Genomic DNA, 27,524 nt, shown 5'->3' with positions numbered 1-27,524 from the left:
GACATTATGATTTCATGTTTTGTGAGACCTTGATCTGCTGTATGCAGACATTAAGGAGACCTTCTTCAGCCCTATTACAAACCTTGTTTACTGAGGAAGCCATGCTTTTATGCAGCATAGTGTAGTCCATCTAGAATTTCTATCTATCTATCTATCTATCTATCTATCTATCTATCTATCTATCTATCTATCTATCTATCTCTCTATCTATCTATCTATCTATCTATCTATCTATCTATCTATCTATCTATCTCTCTATCTATCTATCTAGATTAGAGATGTCTAGTTACAAGTGTGTTTTTATATTTTGTCACAATTTCATAGATGTTTGAATTCATATGCTCATTAAAATACATTAAATACGATGCTAAAAATGGTAGCTTTGAAAGTGTAAACTTGATGTTTGGTTTAAAAATGTAATACCGGGCATTACAGCGTTTATTTGATGGAGACTGTACCAGGTCACATGACCACAGTTTAGTTAATTGGCACACCTGTGGGATTATGGATCAGGTGCACTATGGCCACAGAGGAAAACTAAACGGCTCAAAGTAACTATTCTGCCCGGCCTGAGAGGCTCACACGGTAAATTGTGACCTTTAACTTTCATTTGTTTCACATTTGTTTGTAATATTAGTCAAAGTGCCGTTGTAAGGACGGTTTAATGCATTGCAGTTGCAAGCGAGCATTATTTGGACCCGTCTGTCGCCTGAAACTAGCTTGAAAGACGTATTGTTTGAGTCCGTCTAATTAGAGACACGCTTTGGGGAAACTTTATGTGTATTTGAACTGTTTGTTGTATATTCTTCGTTTTGTAGATTTAACGGTGTTTGCTGACTGAAGCGGAAATGGATGTTAAAATGGCATCTATATGATACGTGGCCTTAATTTCATCGGACCGGTGTAGTTACTGAGCTGTAGCTGTACCTGCGATAGATTCAGTAAGTATAGATTACCAAATTTCTTTACACATCCTCTTTGACTGCTTATTGCCTTGATTAATGTTGATATCATATTTTTTAGAATTGCAAAAAAGGTGCAGTATGAATGACATATGTATATTATAATATACATGAATAATGAAACTCGCAAGTGTTTTTAAGATACAGATAATTCACTCAGTTTTACTTTTTCCCCCTCCTCCAACCATGTAGTTAGAGTATCAGTTCGATGTAATTTTTTTTTGGTAGAGTAAGTCAAGGGTAAAACATTTATTTGCTGCCCAAATTTGATTTAATAGAAAATGATCTATATTTGCTCTGTGCCTGGTTTTGACGGTGTTGCAATACCCTAGAGCAAAAATATGAATGTATACATAGCAGTAGAAATCCTACTTTGTGAATATAACTTAAAGTCCATTCAAGTATTATTAGAAATATATAAGTACACACTATGCAGGATGTTTCCTGACAGTGTTATTTTTAAAATAATGATTTGTTACTACCGAAGTAGCATTTTAATAATTTGGATTGAGGCAGATTAAATTGTATCAATCTGTTTCAAGGTTTGGTATTTAAATCATGAACACTACAAATACCAAAGAAATACTATACTGTACTTTGTGTTCCCATAGTGCACGCACACAGGTGTTTTCACTTCGGTGGAATGATTACAGTAAATCTTCTCAGGGTTGTGTAGGTGTGTGCAAAATGATTTGATTTACATCACCCTCAACTGTCTGTTTGCTATGTTAGGGAGGTGAAATTCTTGAACTCTTTATCATACCACATATAAGATTTAGTGAGATTGGTAAGTTTCCAGTTACACTCAGCTTACACCTGGCATGAGGTCTGATTATCCAGGGTAAGAACAGTGTGAGGGCGTTCAGATCTTTTCATCTGCAAGGTAACTACTAACTATAGCTTTCAGTAAATGCACAGGATTACCTATCAGATTTAGGGGAGTGTAAGTACAAAGTTCCGTAGCGTGGCACATGCAAATATAAAATTGTTCTTGAATGTGCAGTGTGTTGGATTTAGTGGCATCTAGTGGAAAAGTTGCAGATTTCAATCAATTGAATGCTCCCTCTGTAGTTTTAAAGGTAACAAAAACACATCTTTCCAGGTGACTATACCCTTCTGAAGCTTATTTAAATCTAAATACGAATATTAAATATAGTAATTTCTGCTAATAGATCCCCCTAAATCTTAAACACTGGACGTTTAGGTTCAAAATTTTACTCTGGACACCAGAGTCAAGTTAAGTTTGGATGTCAGACAATGTACATGAAAAATGATTTGAACTCTCTGAACATTTATTATTGAAGCTGGCAGTAAGTCCAGGTGATACACGTTGGAGTTTTTTCTGATGAAGCCTTATTTGCTTTGACAAGGAAACTCAATCCCTAAGACTGTGTGGATTTGAATTTAACCTGGTCTTACTTATCTTAATCACTGAATTCACATTCCCGACATAATACCAGACTCTGGAGCCAAAATTCCTGCTCAGTTTATCATATCTGATACCTGTAGTCCTCAGACTGTGGAAATCTGAACTCCTCTCGCTTCATCCTGGCCAGTAGAGCTCCTCCTTCCCTTTGCAGAGTTACCAGTCTGGTATCTTCCAGCACCTCTTTCATTGAAACCCTCTGTTCCTGAATGCATTGTTGCACATCCTGTAACGGCAAGCAAAGACAACATGTGAGACCTTCACCAAAAATGGTGCAGTTACATAACGTCACAGTGTGAGCATGTGTTACCTCGGCAGTGTCCAGGTGTTTCCTGCCATCAATTTTCTTGATGGCCTTTTGCAGTAAACTGTCTGCCCCTTGCAGGTCAGTCATGAAAGAAACCAGTTTCTGAAATGAATTAAATTCAAAACAGAAACATGAAACTCTATCATAAACCAGAAGCTTTGTGGGGTGCAGAATCCTGAGGTAAAACATGACATACTGAATTGTGTTTCTTAGCTAACAAACAACAAACACAGGAACAAACAAACTTACTGTAGGTTGCATAATTTCCCAATGTTCCTTTAGACTTTCCATCTTTTATATATATTAAACTTCTCACTTATCAAACTTTTCAGCTACTCTTGTCACAAATATATAAATAGTAGCCCATTAAAAAAAAGAAATAGTATCCCAAATGTAGCTGTTTAACATGACAAATTTCAAATGTTTTCTGTCTGTTTTTGCTCTAAAACATATCCAGCATTGTATGTTCAAACTTGATTTTCAGATGTGGCGTAGTTATGGTTTGATGCTGGAGTCACCTGAAATACTAACTTAAGACCCATTTGCTAGTGGAGTTTGGTTTAGTAATATTCTAGTACTAGTATAAATAGTTAAAATATTTGCTTTATACCTCATCTGAAAATCTGTCTACAGTCTGTCGACAGTAGCCAGATAATTTTGGAAAAGCATGAACGGGAATTTGGCTTTCAAACACTTAGCTGTTTTTTTTTTTTTCTTCTCTCAGTCTTGGCAACTACTCACCACACTCATTCCCACACATACAGCATTTTAAATGTATTAAATACTTAGTATTGTCTGCTATATACTGTACATAAAACACTAACAGCTTGTCACTCTTCATAGTGTATAGTATATAAATGAGGTGGAGCCCTTGGTGGAGGAACTTGGCCAGTGAGTCAGTCCTGGTAAATGTTGCATGACCAGTGTGAAATATTTGCTCCCACTTAGCAGTCAGTAATTTAATTAAATAAGCTAATTCATTAGTCAGATAAGACTTTGCACTTTCCCCCAGATAAGCCTCCCCCCTTGTGACCACATCCACCCTCCACTCAGAGATCAAAGCTGCAGAGCCCAAGAAAAACAGAGACCATGCATGTTTGTGTGGGTGTGTGGGTAACGGGCCATCTCCACTGTGGTGAACTGTGGTTCAACAACTTTCTCCTTCACAGCAAGAAACTCCAGTTTATTTGAGCAACTGTGGGATATAATAATACCACCACAAGTATTTGTGCAGATTCAGAGTGAATATTTAGTACCTGATGGAACTGCAGCCAGTCAGTGTGGCTGTATGTGAAGGTCCCTCCCAGGTCAGAGGTCAGCTGGGAAGCTTCCATTGTCTTGTTTAGGGCCTTTGTGGAAGTCACCATGTCCATCTGATGGACAAAGACTCAGTAAGGAAGGAAAAGTACACTCATTTCTAGTGCTAAATCTTGTCAAAATAGACTTAACAAGGACAGGAAATTTGTTTTCTGACCTGCAGACCAGGCTGCCTTTCAGGCCGAGGACAAGTGTCCTTATCCATCAGCATGACGATACTGTGGACAGCATGGAGAGCTTGCTCCTGTAGCAGGCAGTCATAGTATTATTATAAATATTTGAATTAATTATTCAGAGAATATTCTGAACATAGATGATGTATTATGTCATTATATACACCTTTACATAATCTTATCTTCTCTCTCAGGTATAAAGAAATCCTAACCATAATAGACTTACAGTGTATTTTGTACAGTGGTTGAAGCCATTGTTTGCTCCTGACAAAACAAGAATTACAGCCCTAGTGCCTTTACTTAGTAACACAGACATTTCAGTCATCGTGGCATCTACTCGTTTCCCTTATCTATGAATCAAAGGACTTCTCTGGCATGTGCATGCGGGTTTGTTGTTTTAACCTGAGCCATTAGCAGTGCTTTGTAGAGGTGAAGTGGAGGAGGCTTCTTCCTGGCATTGATTACCAAAGTCATTCCCAGCTCTCGCACATCTTTCCTACCAAAACATAGCAGCATGTCAGGGCACGTTTGAACATGATGACTTCATCACAATTCTCCAGATTTAAGAACTTTTAGGCTTCACCTGTTCCACCTCTCAAACCTGTGTCTCTCTTTTAATCCCTATCTGTCATCCACACACACTCTTATTCACACATCCTATTGTACGTCTTTGGTGCCTTCACATTCCTCTCCTAATAGTCTCCTTGTGAGTTAACTTTGTGTGAGCCTACATCAGATGTGGCTGCTAATTCTGGCAAGGGGCTGCATACCAGACAGTTGGCAGCCAGCCTGGCTGCACACTGTTGTGGTATGGCTCTTTAATGGTGACAGAAGGAACTTGAAGCTATCTGGTTGCATATCTTTTGTAACTTCAAAGTCTCCATTAAACTCACTGTAAACAAATAACACAGTTAAAGTGCTCATTAGTAGACCTTTGAGGGTAAGTATTGACGGTTCTTTGGTAGGGGGTTAGTAAAGGTCAACGTTCAGGCACTTTGTGGGGAGAAAGAATTATTGTTTTATTAGGTGTCAAACAGTATCAGTACAAATAACAACCCCTAAAGGAACACTTAATATAGATTTAAGACCATGCATCATATTATTCAAAGCGTGCTCTGGTCACTGGACATTTTAAAATGATATTCTGCTGCCCTCTTGTGGTTTGATCTCTTATTGCACACTAGTGCACATGGGAGCTGTACATAAGCCAACAACTGATTTCCTCTGCTGGACCACAGAGGGCATCACAATCTCATATTCTGCAAGGATCAAACTCTCTAATATAAAAATGACTCTCTGTTACAGAGCTTATTTTATTTATTTTTTTTTTTAAACCACAAGTATTTAAATAATTGTTTGCTCTACCTTGGTATGGAGTGTAGGTAGAGGAGTAATTCACAAAGATTCTGAGCTGACACAAGAGGGGACATCCACTCCTTCCTGTCACCATGGACCTCCACCACTGCCCTGCCAGTCCTGTCCCTGCTGCCTGGAGTTAGTACAGAAGAAGTTAGTAATATGTATTTGTTTTCAGAATGACACAGTGAAAGTTTTGCAGAAAGCAGAGTATTTCTCATTTGGTCTCTGACACTGGCAAGAGAGATTCAGTATTTCCAGATTTTTTGGGGCTTCAAGTCATCATTAACATCTGGTCATTCACATCTTGTGGCTCATTTGCATCAAAGCAATTTATCATGTAAAATGCTTTATCATTATGTCTTTTGTTTTTGTTCAATGTAAAATTTTGAAATACAGAAAAACAACTTTAATGAATACACAGGATTTTTTTTTTTTTTTTTACAGTACAGAATTATATTGGCACTAATCTCTTGATAACCGCCAGACTCATTTGAAGCAAATTACCTGGTAAACAAATAATTCCCAGCTCTAGAAGGCCACTGATCCTTCTGAAACTAGATTCTTCAGTTTGCGGGGGCAGCTGAGTGTCACAACATGCTGAAGAAAGTTGAACTTGTGGAGCAGATGGCTTTTCTGTCTTTAAGTGGTGGAGTTTGGAGCCTGAGCCGTCTGTGGTGGACGAAGTTTCACCTCTGCTTGACTGGGACTCTGTCAATAAGTACAAAGGTTTTATCACCAAAAGCAAAAAGTCAATAAATTAAAATATAGCTTTAAGCAGGAAGCAAGATCAGGATGTTTATTACATTTTTTAATCCATCAGACTGTTTTCATTTTGGTAAACCACCAGCTTTATGTTATCTCCAGTGACCTCTGCCCTTTAATACTAACAGCAGTTATTCATTTCTTCAGGCTCAACTTTGAACAGCTCTCCATTAACATGGAGCTACCCTGCACAGCTGTGTACAGACAGCCTCCAAACATTGGACATGGTCTGTGTAGCTAAACACAGCAGCAGCCTGGCTACTAAGCCTGGCTTTGATTTCAACCATTCTAATTGGCCTCCCTCAAAGCCAACAAGGCCCCTTCTGTCCTCTCTCTCTTTGCCACTTTAATAGTCCACGACAAGCATGTCTCCAGTCAAGATCTCAACTTGCCCCTCTGAGGGCATGTGGGAGAAAAGCAGCGGGTGCAGAGGACGGAGGAGCCTCCTTCTTGCATCTTATGCTGTCTCTCTACATTAGAGGAATGCTCTGCTTTTTCTTTTTACCCAGTGGGTTCATGCCCTCTCTTTCTCTGGGGTGCAGCATGCTATTTCCGTTCACTCCCTTGATAATGGGAATGACGTGAATGTGGCCGCTCTGCTGGAGAACTCAGACAGCAGTGGGAGAATCCCTGGAGGAAGATCATACTCCAGCCTCATCTTTGACCTTCGAACCTTCCTTCTAAAGAGCCTTTATTGACTGCGACCCTTGATGGAGCACATTCCCTCAAACACGCGAGGTCACGGTCGAGTTTCACTCACTCTGTTTAGTTTAAATGTTCAGAGCCCCTTCTAGGCATTGAGTAACAGATTATTATAAATGGTTTTGTGCGCACAATAATAACAATGTAGAGATTTGTGTGTGTGGGCAGGGAAACTGAATGAAAAACTTGAGTGTTGCGCTTGAATGTTTAGCCTGAACTTGCAGACTCTGCTTACCTTTTTTAGTGCACTTCTCTGTTTCCAGCTTGAGAGTCTCCTGATTGAATAGTTCACCTTTCTTACACTGGATTATACTTGCAACTGTTCCAGGACAAATATCACTGTGGCTCCTGTTGTTAAGTTTATAGAGAAGTGGGCTCCCTGTAGGAGTCTCAGACACAGTGGACAGCGACCTCACTTTAATTTTGTGTTTGCCTGATGGCTTCAAATCCTCCCCCTTCTGTTGTGATTTTGTGTCACCACAAGTTGCCAAGGACGCATCTGCTACCGGATGCACACAAGCTGTATGCCCTAATTTTTGGGAGAGAACTTTTGTCTGGACTCTGTGACTATGGCTCAGACCGGGGGTTGATTTCAAAATCACGGGTGATTCCTTCATGAGGTTTTCTTCAGAACTTGTAGGAAGGTGAGACACAAGGTTTTCTGGTGTCGGTTCACAGCAATGTTTGTATTGGGATGGTTCATTGCCTATCATAGGTTCTTTACAGTGGTGACAAAAGTTACCAAGTTGGTCTCTTTGAGCTTCAAATTTACTCTTAGATTTTAACTCTCCCTCCTCACACAGGCCGACCTCCTCCAAGGCAGCCAGGACGTCAGCGCTCCCCCTCTCAAATGCCACTGGGTTCCTCAGTGCTGCCAGGTAGGAATCTCTGTATCTACACTTCAAGTCTTGATCAGTGAGCTCCTGCCTCAGCTTTCTCTGGCTGCACGGTGTACAAGGGTCGTCTCTGAACTGAAGGGTGCGTCCACAGGGAACATTATTCCCAAGTGGAACCGGTGGAGGCGGTCTGACAGGTTTGAACAAAACTGAATTAGGTGGATTTGGATGGCTGTTCCTCTCTGTGCCCACAAACTCCTTCCCTTTGGCGATATCCACCAGGTCTACATAATCCCCTTCAATCTCTTGATAATTATGACTGTCACATGTATTAGGTGAAACCCAACCAACAGGTTTGATTAATGGTTTGGAGCAAGATTTGGGCGTTCGTCTTCCATGTTCCATTTTGATAAGTTTGGATGAACAGTCTGCGGGTCTTAAAGAAGCAGACATCCTGTCCTTTGCTGGAAAAATCATAGCTTCCACTGGAAGGGTGGAGGAGTTGAAATGGAAGGGAAGTGAGATCTGCTTTGGCTCAGGAGGAGCTTCCCGACAGGTAGCCATGATTTTGGGCTTGTCTAAAAACTCTGGGATGGCGATATTAGCCCAAGGCAACTTGATTACTCCTTGGTCTGTGCAAAGCAAACAGCGTGACAGAGGAGTCCCGTGACGTCCTTCATTGATGTCCTGCAGCCACTCTTCAGTGAACATGCAAGGATAAGAAGTTTCAGGGATGGGGGTCTCCTCTACTTCTCGACATCCTTCCTCCAGAAGACTTTTGAGGACAATGCGTGCCGCTTGGTCCCCAAAAGGTTCCACCTGCAGATAGAAGTCTCCAGGACGCAGCAGCAGAGGATTCACAGGGGCTAACTGGATGACAGTTTTGTCATGGAGACACAGAGGCCAGCCCTCACAGCGGAAAACCACATCAGAGTATCCAGCCTGGGGGAAAAAATACAATGAACACTGTCACCGTGTAATTTTGTCTAAATTGACCCTCTACTTAAGACAGTTTCTTCACTGTTTCATTTAATTTAACAGTTGTATTTTTTGCCTGTTTCTGTGGTTCTATGTTTCTCTCTTTCCTGTTTAATTTTAGACAATTACAGAAAATACTTTCTGTCTGAATATACTGCAGAATTATTACTGGTATAATTTTTACACAAAGGGTTCCATTATCTCACTGGCCTGTCTATACAGTATGTTGTACAAAACTATCTATGAGCCAGGTTGTATTTTTTACAAATATCATCCATACAAAGCAAAGGATAAATGTATTTGCTGTCGAAATCACATTCTTACAATTGTGCAGAGTGGCCTTAACCCTTTTAAAACCACAAGGATCACCGGTGACACCTCGGAGCATGTGTATTTCAAATTACTGTAACTCCTCGCTACTTCGTGCAATTTTAATCATTCAAACTGCCCCTGAAACCTGTGAAACTGGGCTTTCTGGTGCTATTACATGCATTACGGTAATGACAGTGCCGTGTGGGAAGAGGAGGAAATGAGTGGAATGATATTATAGTGCTAAAAGGGTTAATTAATCTGAGGATTTTTACGTCCCCAAGCTTCTTCTTCACACATATGAAAACTTTTAGTATTCTTAACATGCAAAGACCTAATGTTCATGTATATTTAATTAAATCTGTCTATAGATTCTCTACTCTATAATTGATGTGTTTAATGTGTGAAGACAGCTTGCCAAAGATAAATCGTGTTGCTGCTCATAATCTTTGAGAGCTCTCTCAATGAACGGAGCCAAATCTGAGTAACTGCAATAAATTTTATGACATGCATTAAGTGCCTGTGGATGAGCTTATATTTATGGCAGTTCTTCTTACAGAATGCTAAAAGATGTGTACATGTGCATTTCACAGTAAAGCAGAGGAATAATAAGTGTGTAAGTGCAGAAGTGTGTGTTTAAATGACTTCACACTCACACATGCTGCTTGTTGGACACTCTCTAGCAGGTGTTTGGAGGGAATCAGGAAGTCCAACAGGCACTGCAGAGCATCGCCGTGGTAACGTTCATCAATAGTGCGAAACAGCTGGCTGAGGACGATGGGTGCCGTGGCCTCAAAAGGTGGGAAGAGAGCCGACAGAGCACTCTGGATGGACAAGTCCAGAGATTCTGGATTCTGGAGGACAACAAGAGATGAAGGTCAATGAGATGAAGATTATGCTAGCTTAATCATTAGAGGACATTACTCTTCCTGTCAGACTCTTGGTTAGGTTACTGTGCAGAACCCATCTCAAGAACAGCAGCAGCAACCAAACATCTACATGTACAAAAGAAAGTACACATGTAGATGTTAATGCTACACCTAACTACAAGCTGTCCCTGTCTTGGAATAAAAATGCTTGTTTTTTTTTTTTTTTTTGCAGAATTGTTTTTGTGATTTTCCTAAAAGTGCAGAGATTGAATTCAAAGTGGTGGTACAAAGTATATTTTAGGTATAATTGGGTCAAAATTCAATACTAGTCATTGAGCATATTATAATTTGTAAGGTCTGAGAGGAAACTAGACTTCTGCTTCTGCTCAGTGCTCCATTTTCAGGCTGTAGACAGTCTATCCCATGGCAGGAGATTTCAGCCAATCACAAGTCTTTTCCCCAGAGCAGGTGAAATCGTATAAACAGCAACAAAGTAGAATAGAATACAATAGAATGTGCTTTATTGTCATTATGCAGTGTACAACATGATTGGAGCTGCTTCTTTTCAGTGCGAACATAGCAGAAGGTGCAAGATAAAAGTCCTAAAAATCTTAAACGTAGTGCAAACAGTCTATTTATAAATATAAAATATAAATGTCACAAACAAAGAATGAATATTGAGGTAGTATAGAGCAGCAGCAGAGACAGTGATGTATATTGCGCATTTTATATTGTTGGCTGGGTTGTTTCATGTGAGAGTTCAGGGTGGTGATGACTCTTGGAAAGAAGCTGTTTTTTAAGTCAATGGTGGATGTAAGATGTGGTGGTGTCATAATTTAGATGGAGGACTTTCACTAAGAAGAGCTTTTAGCTTGACTGTCTTTGCAAATGGCAAGTGCATGCTTCAGGTGTTTGTGGCTTTTTTCATATATCTGCTGCAGTCTTAAAAACATTTTACAACAAATATGTGCAAAAACACAACCATATGAACAAAGAAAGTGCACATACCAGGCACATTTGTTTTGCTTTGACTAGAAATACGTATTGCACATGTAAAGTTAGATCAACCTAATGTTGAAAGAAGTAGTTTAAAGAAGAGGTTTGTGCCCTTAAAGAGGTCCTCCCCCAGCCCACTTATCATCACCTTTTGTTTTGTACGTTTTAGATAAAATACAATGGGTTTGAGCTTGGGTTTCAGTTATTTTCAGCTATGGCTTTACATGGATTGTGTTATTTCCAGTTGCATGTGTGAAAATGGATACTCAGTTTCTGTTTAAAGGGAACCATAAATTACAAACGTAAAGGTCTATTTGCAGATGATTTGTTATGACTATGACTTGTCTGAAAATAGAAAGTCTAAGAAATAAACATTCTGCAAATGCAAGTCAGATATTCTTTTGCAACCTTCTACTTTTTGCTCTGCTCGTTTGCAATCCCCCTTTTTTATTTTTGAGTAAGCAACAAAAACAAAGGTTTTTATTTTTATTTTTATATATATATATATATATATATATATATATATATATATATATATATATATATATATATATATATATATAAAAAATAAAATATCTTTCTTCATGTTGGATTCGTGAACTCTTACCTGTGTCACTAAAGGGCACTATTGGCAAAATTAAAAAAAAAAAAAAAAAAAAAAATTGAACGTCTGTTCAAAGGCTTTCTCTCAACTTCATTATGGAGATAATTTAGTCTGTCCAGCATAAGTATGTGCATTTCCTTTCATGTCACGCCAGGATACACTTCATTTGAGCCAGTACGTATGCAGCAGACCAGGGTCAGCATCTGATCTAATTTAAAATGACAAAGAAACATATGGTTTCACTACATTTGCCCATAAAGACACAACTCTGTATGACACCACTTTCTGTTGAGAGTCACAGTTGGTGCTGGTGTTTACTGTATGCACAAGTCTGCTTTTGGTAATCTTCTGAATGCCTGCATGAATAAGCTACTAGCACCAGCTGTGCGATGGGTGAAGTCCAGCTAAACACATGGAAACTATTCAGATGAAACAAGAGCATCTTTAAAGCATTTTTTTTTTTTTGTGAACCAGTCCAACTCTATGCATGGCTTTGAGGTAGTGATGTATTGAGATGTGAGGACTGTCAACATACATTAGTAGAACAGCCCAGCATTTTACCACAGTGCTGAGTACTGCATATACTCTACTTGTGATTTGATTGTGGTAATATAGGAGCTAAAGTCAAAGTGAATCTGGGAAAATGCCTGTCAGATGGTTTTAAGATGTCATGCAAATCAAGTGCTCTGCCCACAAAAATTTTAATTTATATGTAGAAACGCGTGCTGTTAGGTAGCAAGCAGAAGTCATGCTTCAGATATTTCCTTGTCACAGATACATTATATTGATATCGGCATATAAATGATATGCATTAATATGAAAACTAAACTTTTTTGCAATACATAATGAAGAAAGAGATGCTTGGGATAATTTAGAAATGGTGTCTTCATGTAGTTTGTCTAGCACAACATCAACATGCACTGATTCTGCTGTTTCCAGTACTCTTGGTGCTGTCCGCAGCACATGTAGCAGAGCGTGCGTTACTGCTGAGCAGATGGTTTACACTAAGTGGCTATGTAGTTTGTGAAATACAAAAATGTCAAAAATGCAGCATCAGCTGGGCTTTGTGTGCTAAATGTTAATATGGTTATCATGCTTACATGAATACAGTGATAATGTGTAGCAAGTATAATGTTACTCGGTTTTGCCATCTCAGCAAGCTAACATTTTTATTAATTAGAATCAAATTTGCAGCAACTTACATTAATATTACATCTATTTGGTCATAAACAAGATTACTGGACAAACTGAAATTTTAGTGGCACTAGATGAAAAGTTAAGAGATTCTTAAAGTTATTTCAGCTTAGCCTGAGTTGGACACATTTATGTCAGTCATTCAGACATTTTACTGTAAACCAAAACTATGAACCTAAGTGTAGAGTAAGAAGAAATTTTATTAGATCACTAAAACCTCAAAGAACCCTGTACTGATCATCATAGGTACATTCAACAACACAAACAGCTTACAAATAAATAAAAATGTCATCCTCAAGGTGTCTGTCAAAGTCACTGTCATTGCCATCCGCTGAGTCAGGCTGCGATATATCTTATGCTTTAATTTTTCTCAGTTGCCACCAATAGAGGGTATTAAAATTGTACAATTGCTCTTTCATTCACATAGATTAGAATCAAACAAGATGTCAGTCAAATAAAAAGAAAACACACTAGTCATATGCTTTTGATCATAATAGGACTAAGATGATGACTAATACTCTTATTTTGATTAAGATTATGATTGCTTCAAGACACACCATCTTTCCAATTATGGGTTTTGTGTGAAGCCAGTAAGATTAAAACACACACAGCATTTTGTTGCAGAAGTTGGAACATGTTATTAGGTTTAAGTCATATTTATCAGATGGATTCCAGATCATTCAGCGCCGATTCTTCCATGCACACAAGGGTTGGTTATGGAGTCCCACTGGATTCTTTAGTAGGAATGGTACTTTTCACCTTGCACATGCTCTCCTCTCGCAACATTATTACACCCAGCTATATTTATCTTTGTAGCCAGATGAAATAAATGATTTGTTCAAACCTCAAGCATGTCTTAAGGACATAAAGCACTGTTATTTTCTTTGTCTATATTGGAGTAAAACACCTCAGAAACACACTGTCTAACCAGATAGTTGCTCTGCATGGCATTGTCTTGGCCTCAAGCATGACTGTGAGAAACTTTGCAGTTATTTCTGACCAATATATGTCAGTTAACTTACACATAAAAGAAGTCTTGAGGAAGGCCTTCTTTCACCTGTCCAGTATTGTCAAAATTAGGAATGGTCTGTCTCAGAGTGATGCTGAGAAAGTAGTCCATGCATTTCTTACTTCTAGGCTGTACTATTGAAACTTATTATCAGGATGTCCTGATAACTTTCTGAGAAACTTCACTTGATCTAAAATGCTACAGTCAGACTTCTGACAGGAACCAGCAAGAGAGATCATGTTCTTATTAGCTTCTCTTCATCGACTCCCTGTAAAATCCAGAATATAATTTAAAATCCTTCTCCCAACATGTAAAGCCCTTAATGACCAAACTCCATCGTATGTTATTGCACCATATTATCCCAATAGAAAACGTCACTCTCAGACTGCAGGCTTGCTTGTGGTTCCTAGATTTTCGAAAAGCAGAATGGGATAAGAGCCTTCGGTTATCAGGCTCCTCTCCTGTCAAATTAGCTCCCAGTGGAAAGTCAGAAGCAGACATCCTCACTACTTTTAAGATTTGACTTAAAGCTTTCTTTTATAAGAAAGCTTTATTGTTAGTCCTTGCTCAGGTGACCCTTAACCATTGTAGTTATGCTGCTTTATGCCTAAACTGCCGAGGGACCTCCCATGATACACTGAGCACCTCTCCACTATTATCCTCTCTTTCTCTATGTATACATTTATTTGCAACCATTGCATGTCACCAAATGTGTGTTTTCTCTCTCCTGTAGTTTGTGTATTGTTCTCTGCAGATATTTCTGTATGCAGAACTACTAACTAATCCTCCCATTGTTTATCGCTGTCTCGTGTGCTGTTTGTCTGTTTTCAATCTGCTATCCTCTTCTCTCTCCCCTTAACTTCACCTCAGTTGGTCAGGGCAGATATATGTCCTTCCTGAGTCCGGTTCTGGAGAAGGTTTCTTCTTGTTAAAGGGGAATTTTTACTTCCCACTGTTGCAAAAGAATTTGGTTTATGGCAATCTTTGGATTTGTTGGATTTTTGTCTGTAGTTTTGTTAGGCCTTCACCTTACTATGTGTAGTGCCTTGAGATAGCATATGTTGTGAATTTGGTGGTGTATAAATATTGCTGAAGTGAACTGAATTCCGGTATGGCTGAGTTGGTGGTGTGTCGTCTGAGGCACTTGGATATATTTACAAGTTCATGCATGCAAAACCCAGGCAGTCTTGAGGATTTACTGACAGGCCCTCACTTAACTGTCACTTCTGCTTATGTTTTGGTTTTAGCCTGGAGGCAGAGTGACAGTCCATTTCTTGTGAGGATTTCAAAAAAATGTGATGACCAGTCAGGAAAGGAGCATCAACAAATCCTCTCAGCGTGTCACATCAATAGTTGTGTCCATTTAGTTAAAGTTAATCCCCTTTACAATGACATTGTGACCAGCTTACCTTCACTAATCTTTTGACCCGTTGCGGTTGATGACACAGATGCACATTGTGCAATGCACACACTGACAGTTTGTTTATACTGTGGCTCACATCTGGGGTAAGACTTTCTTTAGCCACAGCCTGAGGCAACATAGTGCAACCTGTAATTATCTGCTTAATAGCAAACCTTGCAAAAACTCCCAGGGGGCCTAAATGGTGGACGAGACAAAGAAAGAGGGTGAACCTTGATAACAAATGCCTCTTGTCCGTGCTCGCATGCAAATTCAGGTCAAACAATGATCTTTGTTGGAGACTGAGGCTCTTTCTAGAGTTAAATCGCAGGCTGCACTGGACAATGGAGGGAAGAGAGGGAATCCCCTTGTCTTGAATGTGTAGAGGAGGCAGTGGTGGAATGTGGTCAGGACATGGATCAAAAGCAACACTCTCTACAGACCAAGATAAAGGTTCAGGATTTAAGCTTGACTGAATGCTCCTCACTGGCCGATCAAGGGAGTAAAATATCTTGGGGGGGAAAAAAAGCCGTACCTCTATCCTTTAATATGAGCTCGTTACTGGACGCTGATATGCAGTACAGTTAAAATAGCATTATCATGATTAAGTGAGGAAGAGATTGTGTCTGGGAGTTTATATGGACTGAATAAATAGCTTGGAGTTTATTGTAGAGGGAGGAAACTTTCACAGTGCATGGCAGACAAAACAGCAGATAATCCTGTAGAATGCCAATTAAAAACAATAGAAAACCTAGTTTCTTACAACCGTAAGCAACATTTCTGCAGTCACATGCAAAAATATGCCATTTAGAAGCACTTATTAGTTAAGACGGCAGCAAATTAATGGTCTTGCAAGGACCCGTAAGTAATGATGCTCTTTTCATAGGTTACCAGACATTTGCTTTGGATTCTCTGTTGTTTTTTTGCAGCAACTGTATTTTAGTATGATGGTAGTTATTATGTACTGTTGCCAGGGTGTTACATGCATGATCTGTCTGAGGTTGTGTTCAATCGCCCATACAGATCCAAAACAGACTGCTTACTGCATTGTACTTAAGTGCTTATGGTCATAGGTCAAAATAACTGCTCTAATGATCAACACTGATTGCATTTATGACTCTGATTATGACTATTATTATAATTATGACTCTGATTTAAGATAATGTTTTCATGTACCATACTAACAGCATCTATTCAACACACATTCTTCTTTCTTTCAGAAGCATTAATGCTGAAATTTGCACAGTTCAGACCTGTTTGTCATGTTGTCTGGCAGTGTCTGATGTATTGAGATACGTAAGAACTCACAACACCAGCATTCTGGCTCCCTCAGTTCATTTGGCTGGCCAGCCTGTCTGAACTGGGTCCAGCTTTGGTTAGTAAATCTCAAGAGTCTCGCTGGTATAAATATCACTAGCCAAACCACCCACAAGAATGACTCCCAACCAGGGAGAAACATTACCATTGTAGCAAGTGTGATTAAAAACAATATGTTTATATATCAACTTGACAGTATAAATGAGCTTGGATTAATGTTGTGGCAACCGTTTCTAAAAATTTCAGTTTGGCTTGAATTGCAGCGAAGAACTGATTCAAAGTCACAGTACAGGATGGTGGTCACAGTCTGATAACTGCCAAACTGCACTGATTCAAATAAAACTTACTTGCTTGGAAACTAACTTACTCAGCTCTGTATATTAACTTCACAGAGCTGTATTTTATTAGATATGACCTCAGACTTGCTGTTAATTTTGAGAACTACAGTAGAAGATTGGGCTGAATGGCTGCAGTCAGTCTATAACAGCTGTGATGCATTATCATTCAAGAGCCAGCCTCAAAGGTATTCTGTTCTCCATTTTATGATCTATTGTGACAGATGTGCACAATCAGAAAAAGGAAGCATTCTTTTCTACTGAGGACATGCAGCGGCTACAAGGGGTACAAAGACTGTTAGTGGTCAGATATTGATATTGATTTACATCCAACATCCTACACTCTCTGCTGTTGACCAGCTTTAACTCATTTCCTAGATATTTTCAGACATCTTGGGCAAAATCTCCTTGTATCTAACTGCAATACAATGCAAAGGCTAAACATAGTGGAAAGATTTACAGAAATAATATGAACAACAGCTGTGACTTTATGACACTTGTTCCCAAAGTGTCATGGCTAAGGTGCTCTCAAGCCTCCACATCTGCCAAATGGTCCCAGTGTTAACCAGTGTGAGGTCTTTGAAGCTGCTGCACTTGTGTTTACGCTGGACCGGCCTGCTCTTGGTTGGGGCATCAAGCTAAACAAGGACGGGGCTAAAAACAGAGTCCTTTGTGGACCTGAGAGATTAAAACAGCAGGCTACTGAGAACTGATTGTATGAATAGCATGCCTGCTGTGGTTAGTGACTAAGACCTGTCCAGACCCAAAAGAGGTGTCAAGTCCCTTTCCTTCTCTACTATTTCCTCCTTAAACATTCAGTATCTCTTGTCTGGTAATGAGACAATACTGTCTTTGTGAGTGATTCTGTCCTATTAAAGTCTGCAGAAGTGCTCATTCAGAAAACCCATCTTTAATGCTTTTAACCAATAAAAAGGCTCATACGGAACAAAACTACTACATAATTTGTTCAAGACCTTTCTGCAAGGAGTAAACATGGTTTTATTCATTCATTCATTTTGTTGAGAGGATATGTTTGTTAAGGGAAGAGGGCACATAAATAGTGTGTCAGATTTCAGGGTTAGGCCTTTTTCTTTGTATTTTATGACATCCAAGAATTTAAAACAGGCCAGTTTCTACAGTAAGTGGATGAGCTTAGGTTCAATTTCAGAAATGAGTCATTTAATGAACCTGTAGCTTATAACTTGGAAGTCTCAAAACAACACTTTTGTCGACAGTCATGCTGAAAACATCTCATATAATCTCGTAGGACAATGAACCAAGTGTTTCTCAATCTAACGTAGATCTCTTCTGTCATCTCAGTGAAATCACAAACTCTGACTCACGGCTGCTCTTCATAGCAACAGTAATATTTAAATAACAGGGCTCTGAAATAATGTCTACATCTTTATCTGATCGGAGAATCTGTCTGTTTGGATGCTTTTAAACACTCCTTTCCTTCTTCTCTGTCATGAAACCACAGAATCACACGGGTGAAAAGAAGATGTTGCCCAACACCTGATGAGGTGATTGGAAAAGACTTACAGCAGTGTTTCTCCAGTCATGCTGCAGAACACTGATAAAGAAATGTTCTAATGCACACTGAAACCAAAGCATGCATGTAAATTTTAAGAAGTTCACACGGGGACTGGAATGTCACCACAGCTGATTCATTCATGCACCACTCCCATCTTAACATGACTAAACAAAACCTCCTGGATCTAAACTTGTTTTCCAAACCTTGCATTTTGGCAAAATATCAGGAATAAAATTCAAAATGCTTTGTTGCTAGAAGCCGCAACACATTATAATATCTCCCACAGTTCGACTCATACTGTTTAAATAACCAACAAAAAAAAGAATAATGCAAGCCTTAAGCTTAATGAAATCCATTAAGCTGTGACACAAAGGATTTGTTAACTTCATTTGTCAGCATGTACACGTTTATAGGGAGTGTTCTAAAAACAGACATCTGCTTCTCTTCATTAATGCCAAGTTTAACTTCAAATAAACGCACAACTCTAAACAGGGCGAGAGTGGGCTATATAGTTATAAAAAGTATTATTCTGGAAGATCTATACCGGTGAGTTTTTCCCCTTGAGCATTAATGAACTAAGCTTAAAAACATGAAACTGGACAGACAGTCTGGGAAGGAAATGGCAACGTTGTCTTAACTCCTAAGCTTTTCAAGACAATGCATGCTGAAAAGTGACTTGCAGACAGCCTATGCACAGACATTTTCCACCCAAACACTTGGCTATAGCTCTGCTTTGAAAATACACTGCAAAGTCTCTGCTGAGTTTGACCCACTTTTGTGATACAGAGATAATAAACACGTCGAGAATACAGCTCACAGCTCCATGACGACTCTCAGAGTCTTGACTTGCTGACTGAAGCAAAAATGAAGCTCATTTGGATCACGCAGCTCCAAAAAGCAGATGTCTATAATTACTCACATTTTCAAGATGAATCAAAAAGAGTTTCTTATTTAGATTTTCCCTGCCTGCCTCAGTGGAGCAGTGGGCATATGTGATGTGTTGTTAGAGTCAAGGGAGACGGCTGCTGATGACTGTCTCATGGCTGTCAGGAGGAGAGACACAGCTCTGACCCAGTGAAGCCCGGTCAGTATGTATATTGTAAGCCAATCGAAATGTGGATACTGTCTCACACAGTGTTTCAGACATTTAACACATGAAGATACATTCATGCAAACTGCACACTGTGACTAATCAGCATATCTAAGTGACTTGGAAAAGCTGAATGGTCATATAGAGTTAGTGTGTTAGAGTATGTGGCTGTTGCTGTGACTTAAAGCTGCTGTAATCAATACTTTCTTTTATTAACAACTGATCAAATAAACCCATAAATAACCCACAGAAACTGATCACCTGATTCTGCAGTTTCCCTCTGCTCTATGGAACATTTTTGTAACTTTCAACTTGTTCAGTCTCACTGCTCTCGTGAGCATTAGGTAGTTTTTGACCCACAATCTCCACTAAACCTACTTTACAATGCCTGCACAGCACCAAACAGCTAAAGCTACTTGTTTGTGATTATTTAGCAGCTTTTTGTTTTTTTTTCCCTCCTAGGGCTGATAAATAAATAAAGAGCATAACAGAGAGCTGGTGTTGGATATTCCTGTTTACCTGGAAAGACAAGAGGGTCCTGTAAACACTAAATCTGCAACCATTCACTTGTCAAACAATTACAGTTGGTATTGTTAACATTTCAGATGAACTGCATGTTGTGGCAAGATGAGAGCAAATCCAAAACCCAAGAGCAGCTCTCCTGCGTACTTCAATGATTTGCATTGACTTTGAATAAACTTTGCATACTGCAGCAGACACTAAGAAATACTATCTGTGCTGCACTAGATCACCATGTTTACTGTAGACGGAAAGGACAAAAAACACATGCCGCTGGAAGGTCTTTAGAAGAAAATACTTGACCTTGCTAGTGAATGAGTGACTCCTGGTTGTCCTTGTAACACAGTAACTAAATGTAAATACAATACACACCAGCAAGCCAAGGATCTGGGTTTTGTATTGTTGTTGAATGTTTATTTAAGATAGAAACTCCTGGTCATGCACACTGCAGTAATCTAATAATTTAGACTCTGCAGAATCATGGCTGTAGGTTGGGGTGGTCACTGAGGAAATCATCACTCATGCAATAAGTAAAACAAACAGCTTGGGCTGTAAAAGCTGCTGAAACAAGTTCTGCAGTGGATGTGAAGGAGGGAGCAAAGTACAGTAGTGGCCACGATGAGCAGCCAAGTCTGGACTTCTTTAAACATCCTTCATTCCTGCTCTCTGTAAAACTATCACTTATCTGGCATGCTTGAACAGATGTTGAAGGTCTGACTGGTTCCCATATAAAGGAGAAAGATACATTTAGGATATGGAAAGCTGAAAACAGTGGAGACTGAATCAATACGCTTTAGTTTCCCAAAAAGCTGTCACTCTAGTCAGCCTTTAGAACTATAAGTATACATTATTATGATCTTGCAAATTTTAACAAATTTCACAGCAGAGACAACAAGTAAATAAAAGTTCAAAGAAACCACATCCTCCTACAAACCCATCGAGAGTCAAACATGTTCCCATCTTGTGGCTCACTCATCCTCATTAATTAGATTCTGTTGTGACTGGGATTAGACTGGTCCTCTCCAGTCGTAAAAAGCTCAGTGGTTTGAACTTTTTAAAGAGCCCAACACCGAGCCTGCAGAATTCCATTATATGCACATGCAAAGCAGTTGGATAATTTATATGCCAAAACACTCTCCACTCGCTGAAGTATGGGCCATCGGCATCAATTAAGTCCCAATCAAAGGACTTAAAAATGCAAAGTGAAAGACAATGTGCTTGTCTTTGTCACTCTGTCTTTGTCAGTGTGCATTCACTCAAAAAGCCTGAGATGCTGTGGGCTGTCGATGTGAAACAGTCCCACCAACTGTGCTCAGGATAACAAAAAGCTTTGGAGAGTGCAGTTACATTACCTTTGTGCTGCCTTTGTATGTCATAAAGATAAGGTTTCATAAAAAAACAGAACAACGAATAGGGATCAGTACTGTGCACAGTATTGTGCAACTGAAAGAAAAGAGCAAAATGTGTGTAAACTGGGCTTACAACATCATCAGGCTCCAGAACTTCACTCACACATGATCAGCAAAGCTACAGGCAAAAGCAAAGTCACTTGTGCAGACCTACAGCTCACGTTCTCAGTTAGTGGGTCAGTGGAGCACTTTAACTTTGAAACCAGAAAGTAACAACGGACAAGGAGGAAACACAGAAAGGAAACTCAGATGTTACTTTACCATGTTTGCAGGAGTTTCTCCTCTGTCAGTCAGAAAGTTTTTTCATTTTTTGCTCCTGAATCCTCTTCAGACAGCCTCTCTTGGCTATGAGCTAAGAGACTTGTCATGTTCAGTACATCAACAACAGGAGTTGGCTGAAGTACATCCACATGACAGTCAGTTGTCTTGATTGAAAAGAAATTAAAGTCAATTCCATTCTTCACAGACTTTCCACAAGTCTGAATGTGTTGCACAGGAAGATTGTCAAGCTGCCTGTTGATCCTTTAGCTCTTCTTTCACTTCTCTTTCGCTTCTCTGGTTACTCCGGAGTGTTTGGGGGAGAGACAGAGAGAGAGAGAGGGAGGGAGGAAAGGAAGGAGGGAAGGGGAGAGTGTCTGAGAGGGGGAGGAGAAAAGCGTTCCCTTTCAGAGGAAATCCCCCTCGAGGCTTTTCAGAGTTTCTTTGCACTCTCTCTAACACACAGGCTTTATCACACACCCAAGCACACCCACAGACACAATATGCCACAATTGGAAACACAAAGGCTTCACAGAAACACTCAACTGAATGTACAGGGTCTGTTACTGTCTGCAGTGTAAGAATTTAAACTTCTCAGTCTGTCCCACTCTGTCATGCATGTAAACATACACATGCATGAGCACACGCAGATGCAAGCATACTCCCTTGGCCCAGAATCAGAGAGTTGCAGAAATCCAGACCCTCGTTTGTGGCCCCTTTCTTTCTATTTTAATCACTGGGAGCTTTTAGAGGGCTAAGTCGGCCTTTCTTCTCTCTCCTGCACCTCATAGGCTTCCACTGTCTGTTCCTGGCTTTCTCATTTCCTCTCTTCGACAATTGTCTTCCGGCAGACTGCCCAGTGTTTAACTCATATCAAAGAGAGAGACAGCAGAAGGGCTTCCCTGCAGAGTCCCAGCCAAGCAGCAGCAGCATGTGAGGAGATCTGCTATACCTCCACTTTCAGTCTGAGGAATGTAAGGCTACGCCCTTTGGACTACATTTTACATCTGGAAATGGAAGATGTATCGAGTATGAAGCCCCTGGACCTGCTGCGTCTAGAAGTGATTCATCACCGAGACATTCCTTGAGGAAGAAGATTGACAGGCCACAGTTTATTTCTGTGGGCTGAAGGCCAGAGAGTGAATGTGAGAGTGGTGGTTTAGACAAGCACCTCACAGCTGGCCTTAACCTCTGTCTGTTTGTTCATTCAAATTCCAGAAATTACATGAAAGGACATGAATTTCTCATCATAATGAGAAGAGGCAGTATATATTTCTTTTAATTAAACGTTCAGGTGAAGCTGCGGTGTAGAAATATGAAAAGAAACCCTCGCTCCAACTTTCTCAGTATCTGTGGTCTCCCACTGCAGAAATTGCAGTCTCTTGAACATTCCTTGCATGTTTTTCTTTCACAGAAAGAAAGCAATGCTAATTTGTCTTTCACCCTAACCACAAAACTATGTAGGTGACGTTCTTCAAATGTGGTATACAATTCCACTCTCTGGCTTTCCTTTCTGCTTCATTCTCTCCTCTTTATGACTTTCTTTATGGACCACAACTTGTGTTTTTCATGTGAACATTTGTTTTATGAAAAAGAAAAATAGCTGTAGCTTAGAGTTTCTGAATTTTTATTGCCTGTTTATTGTGATGTGCATCCAAAACACCTTCTCAAGCAAGAGACTAAACGTGAGGAGGGATAACCAAATTCAACTAGGTTCAGTGTACCTAATGTTGATATTTGTAATTAGAGGTGCATAAAACCAGATTTTAATGCCGAGGATGATTTTGAATCCTAAATCTGACAGATTTTGGGGGGACAGGTGTGAACAATACACTGACATGTTCTCATTTTATAAAGCAGATATTGCAAATGTGTTCACAATAGGGATGTCACAAGATCTGATACTTTAGTAATAAATTGAAGTTGTGAAAAAACACACACCAAGAGTTGTGACCAGATGTATTTTGAACTTGTGAATTACCCTTATACTTATCGAAACACCTTAAGGACACATACAAAGAATTCAGAGTCCATTTCATCACAATGTTCAGATTCTATATCTAAAATGGTTGGTTTGCAAATAGTAAAAGACGCATCTGCAGGACAACAGTGTAGAATGTTCAATACACAACATTCATGAAGACCAGGACTACTTTTTTAGGTGAATGCAACGTGAGCTGGATGTATAAACTTTTCACTTGTATGCTAAAGCTAGAAAAATAGCTACGTTAAATAATGTTGAAATAAATTAATGTGCTAGCTTTTCCTTTTGCATTTATGCAATCCAATTTGGTGTTAAGAATGAGCAGTACTTTATTGTGACATTACCGAAAGTCGTGCGTCCAATGCTCAGGAGATATGTTTCAACATGAACATTCATTTGTTCATCTTGTATCTTTCTAACTTTGTATATTGTTTGGTGCTAAGCAGGTGTGAGAGTGGTTGTTTAGACAAGTGCCTCATCCCATGTTTGTTCATTAAAATTCTAGAAATTACACAAAAGTCCATGAATATCTTCATCGTCATGAGAAGAGGTAGTATGTATTTCTTTCAAATAAATGATCAAGTGAAGCTATGACTTGAAACATGACATATATACATTATACATTACATTATTTTGCTATCTTTTTGTGTTTTTGTTTGCTTCTTTGTGCGTGTGTGTGTTTGTGTGCTTGGCAAGAATCAGTGACATTTTATTGTAATATGACCAAAAGTTGTGTATTGACACACCGAGGAGATGTGTAGCAACATTAACACTCATTTGTTTATCTGCTAACTTAATAACTTTGTAAATCGTTTGGTGCAAGGCAGGGGGGTAGAAGTGGTTTATCAGAGTTTTTTTTCACTTTCTGCCTTCTGTCTTAGTCTAGATACGATGCAAATGAGCATCATTGAAAATGAACCTAACAGCCAATGTGATTGCTGTATATTGTCCCTATGAGCAACACATTTCACATTTTATTCAATAATAGGATCTATTACTGACAAAAAAGTACTGGTTATTGCAGTTTAAGTTAAAAAATATAAATACTCATGGCATCACTGTTTCCAAATGAGCTCAGACACATTTGTTTGATTTATTTTTAGCTTAATATAGTAGGCAATACGGTACATCTGTGATGAGCAAAAAATGGCCTCATTGTCAAGGTCCAGACCAATCCTGGCTGCCTTCCCAGCAGAAATGTGACAGTGGAGCTGGGAGCAGGCAGGATGAAAGCAGGCCACACTAACACTAACCCTGCTTCATGAAAACCAGATGGGCTGTCCATCTAAACCGGTGGTGGTGGGGGGTTTGAGGTGAGGAGGGGCTGCTCTGTGCTGTTTCATGAGTCAGTAAAGGCTGACATTTGATATACATAACGCACGTACGTATACACACAGCGTACCAGACAAAACTCGACAGAGAAATGTACACAGAGATACGCAGAGATGGAGAGTTCCGGAGATAATGCCTCAGCCGGGAAGTCTGGAGCACACACCCACGTCATTAGGCAACTACATAAACATGCACATGTATTGCGATTTCTTAAATACAGACATAAACAAACACATTTGCACACACTTACAAACACAAACACAGCAGGATGAGCCCCTGGGTGCTCCATGTTCCTTCCTCCCTCTGTGTCTAATTCCTTCCCAGTGAGCTGGAGACCCGTGAGGCAACCGAGCAGGACCCCTTCAGTGATTTACTTCAGACCAGCAAATGCCCACATAACCTCGTTTGCAGACTTAGACACAGCAGAATACAGCCTTGACAGTCTATAAAGCGTGACTCACAGTGAGTGTGCACACAAATACCGCCGTTAAAGAATGGGAAAGCACCAACTCTCCTCTGGGCCATCTACCCCACGCATCACTTCTTGGATCAATTACCTGACTCCATTTACTCTCCAAGCCCATATTCATTAACTTTAAGTGTCGCAGGTTGTTTTCATTTTAACACAGTGGAAAAAGCTATCTCAGCACTGATAATTCACAAAATGCTCTTGGAACAGGCCCAAATTTTTACAGCGTCTCGCTGACAAAAATATGAAGTGTTCTGTCTCAGTGACAAATGTCTGAATAGCTTTCCGTTGTAATCACTCCCGTCTTGATGGGACGAGATGAAAGCAGGAAGGAGAAGACAAAGGGGTGATCTGTCTCTCCCTTGTTTCACTTTCCCAGAGTGAGCGACCTTATCAGCGTCTAGAGATCTGCTGCTGTGACTGTGACATAATTTCCTGCCCGACCTCAGCCTGTCAAGATTAGCGGGGGCCCAACGGCTTGTGATTTAGACATTTGTGCTCATTCAACAAGCAGAAGAAATAGAAGTCGTGGCTTCTTGTTCATCAATATCTGTCTTCACCACAGATGTGTTTTTGTGTGAGGTATTTCTGGGTCTTCTAAGAGTGGATTTAGGGCATGTTTTGAGTAGTGTGTCAGTTTGTGTGGCACTAAAGACAAAATAAGTGTCTTGTGAAGAAAAGATGTTCATTCAAGGACATTCCAGGTGTCAGTGGATGGGACTTTATGCATGCTTGTGTTTGTCTTTCATTGTTCATTCAGGTGCTGTTGAATGATACACTTTGACATTCCCAAAGGTTCATTTTCCCGTGTAATTGTAAATCCATCAGTCTATCGAGTTCTACATAACACGCTCCATTTTTTATGGCTAATAAAAGACAGGACAGAGGTGCCTCCAGCACTCTAAATTGCTTTCCATCTGTCCCACTTTAATAGATTTGTTCCCACAGAGATTTTATAATGAGACATCACATTTTAATACTGCGAGGAGGCCTCACTGGGATACAAATACATCCTTCTTGAAACCAATTGTACTTCTATAATGATGCTGTGGTTCTTCCAGAAACACTATGTAATGGCAGTACTGTTAAGACAAAAGACTAAATAGTGTGTAATGAAGAAAACCCATTTAAAAACAGCTTATCATTTATTACAGGGAAATACTGCCTGGTGAAATTTTAAACATTATGCAAACAATACAGCAAACTGGCACTACTTCATAGTACGACTCATTATAATCCTGTATAGATGCCCTTTATAGTGCAGCAGTTCTGATATCCTCTTGGTCATGCTCTCCGCAAACCAGATAATATTGTCCTCATGTTTTTATATCACAAAATCCTGTTTATACCAAATCCACAATATGAACTTCAAACCCTTTGGGAAAACAATGCGCTTTGCCAATGAATACCACACAGCTGCAATCGAGGATGTAGCCTGAATCTATCTGTGTGAGAGCTTAGGAGAACAAATACTGAGAATAATGGAGCAGGCATGCTCAGCAGGAGAGGAGTGATGCATTAAAGACCTCTTAAACTGGAAACATCTTGAAAACGAAGGAGCATTTGCTCCATATTCTTTCTGTAGGCTTTAACCAGACAATCAAGTGGGTCATTTTATCTGAAGTGTTTGTGGTTTAGTGATATCACATCAATTTATAGCACAGTAATTGATGACCGTACAGTGAGCGTCTTTACAGTAATTGTTTCTCCAGAGATGCCTTTGTGAATTCAAATGAATAACTTTCCATGTCTGTGGAATATGTGCAAGCATTTGGTTCACAGAGAGAACTAAAGCTTTAGAGGCAATATTGATTATTATCATATGTGAAAGACTTATGGTGGACCCACGGAGCAATTTCGCATGTTTTGATTGGTCCCTTTATGTCCTGGTGTATTTTTCTGAGAGCCACAGTGCTGAGAGGCTTTAACCTCAGCTGGCCACTGCTGGGTGCTATTCCAGTGTAGGAAGCAGGTGTTAAATTCACAACAGCACCCAGAGAAAAAAAAAACTGACGGCAAGCTGAGGGACAAGAATGTGGGAAGCTTGAGAGTTTGGCTCAAGACGTTTTTTCCTC

At 39.6% G+C, this 27,524-nt stretch overlaps 1 protein-coding gene and 1 long non-coding RNA gene across 2 annotated transcripts in view; one reads left to right on the top strand and one right to left on the bottom strand.

Moving 5' to 3' along the window:
• The window catches only part of LOC111565897 (uncharacterized), a 33,257-nt gene extending 11,195 nt beyond the window's left edge, over positions 1 to 22,062 (bottom strand). The window contains exons 1-10 of the mRNA XM_023266202.3: positions 21,668 to 22,062; positions 9,788 to 9,985; positions 7,244 to 8,786; positions 6,049 to 6,252; positions 5,551 to 5,674; positions 4,588 to 4,681; positions 4,170 to 4,256; positions 3,952 to 4,068; positions 2,699 to 2,797; positions 2,466 to 2,614 (exon numbers count right to left, since the gene is read on the bottom strand). Of these exons, the coding sequence (XP_023121970.2) occupies positions 2,466 to 2,614; positions 2,699 to 2,797; positions 3,952 to 4,068; positions 4,170 to 4,256; positions 4,588 to 4,681; positions 5,551 to 5,674; positions 6,049 to 6,252; positions 7,244 to 8,786; positions 9,788 to 9,985; positions 21,668 to 21,670 (2,618 nt within the window). The 5' untranslated portion in view covers positions 21,671 to 22,062. The remainder of the gene's footprint in view (positions 1 to 2,465; positions 2,615 to 2,698; positions 2,798 to 3,951; positions 4,069 to 4,169; positions 4,257 to 4,587; positions 4,682 to 5,550; positions 5,675 to 6,048; positions 6,253 to 7,243; positions 8,787 to 9,787; positions 9,986 to 21,667) is intronic.
• Positions 481 to 8,097, top strand: LOC129348976 (uncharacterized). The gene is made up of 3 exons (XR_008601747.1): positions 481 to 585; positions 819 to 941; positions 7,812 to 8,097. It is a non-coding gene; the product is annotated as an uncharacterized LOC129348976 (long non-coding RNA).
• Positions 22,063 to 27,524: the final 5,462 nt, after the last annotated feature.

The sequence above is a fragment of the Amphiprion ocellaris genome, chromosome 5, assembly GCF_022539595.1.
Source record: "Amphiprion ocellaris isolate individual 3 ecotype Okinawa chromosome 5, ASM2253959v1, whole genome shotgun sequence".
Lineage (NCBI taxonomy): Eukaryota > Metazoa > Chordata > Actinopteri > Pomacentridae > Amphiprion > Amphiprion ocellaris.
Note: the sequence above shows the minus strand (reverse complement) of the source record. Positions and strands in the feature narration are given on the sequence as shown.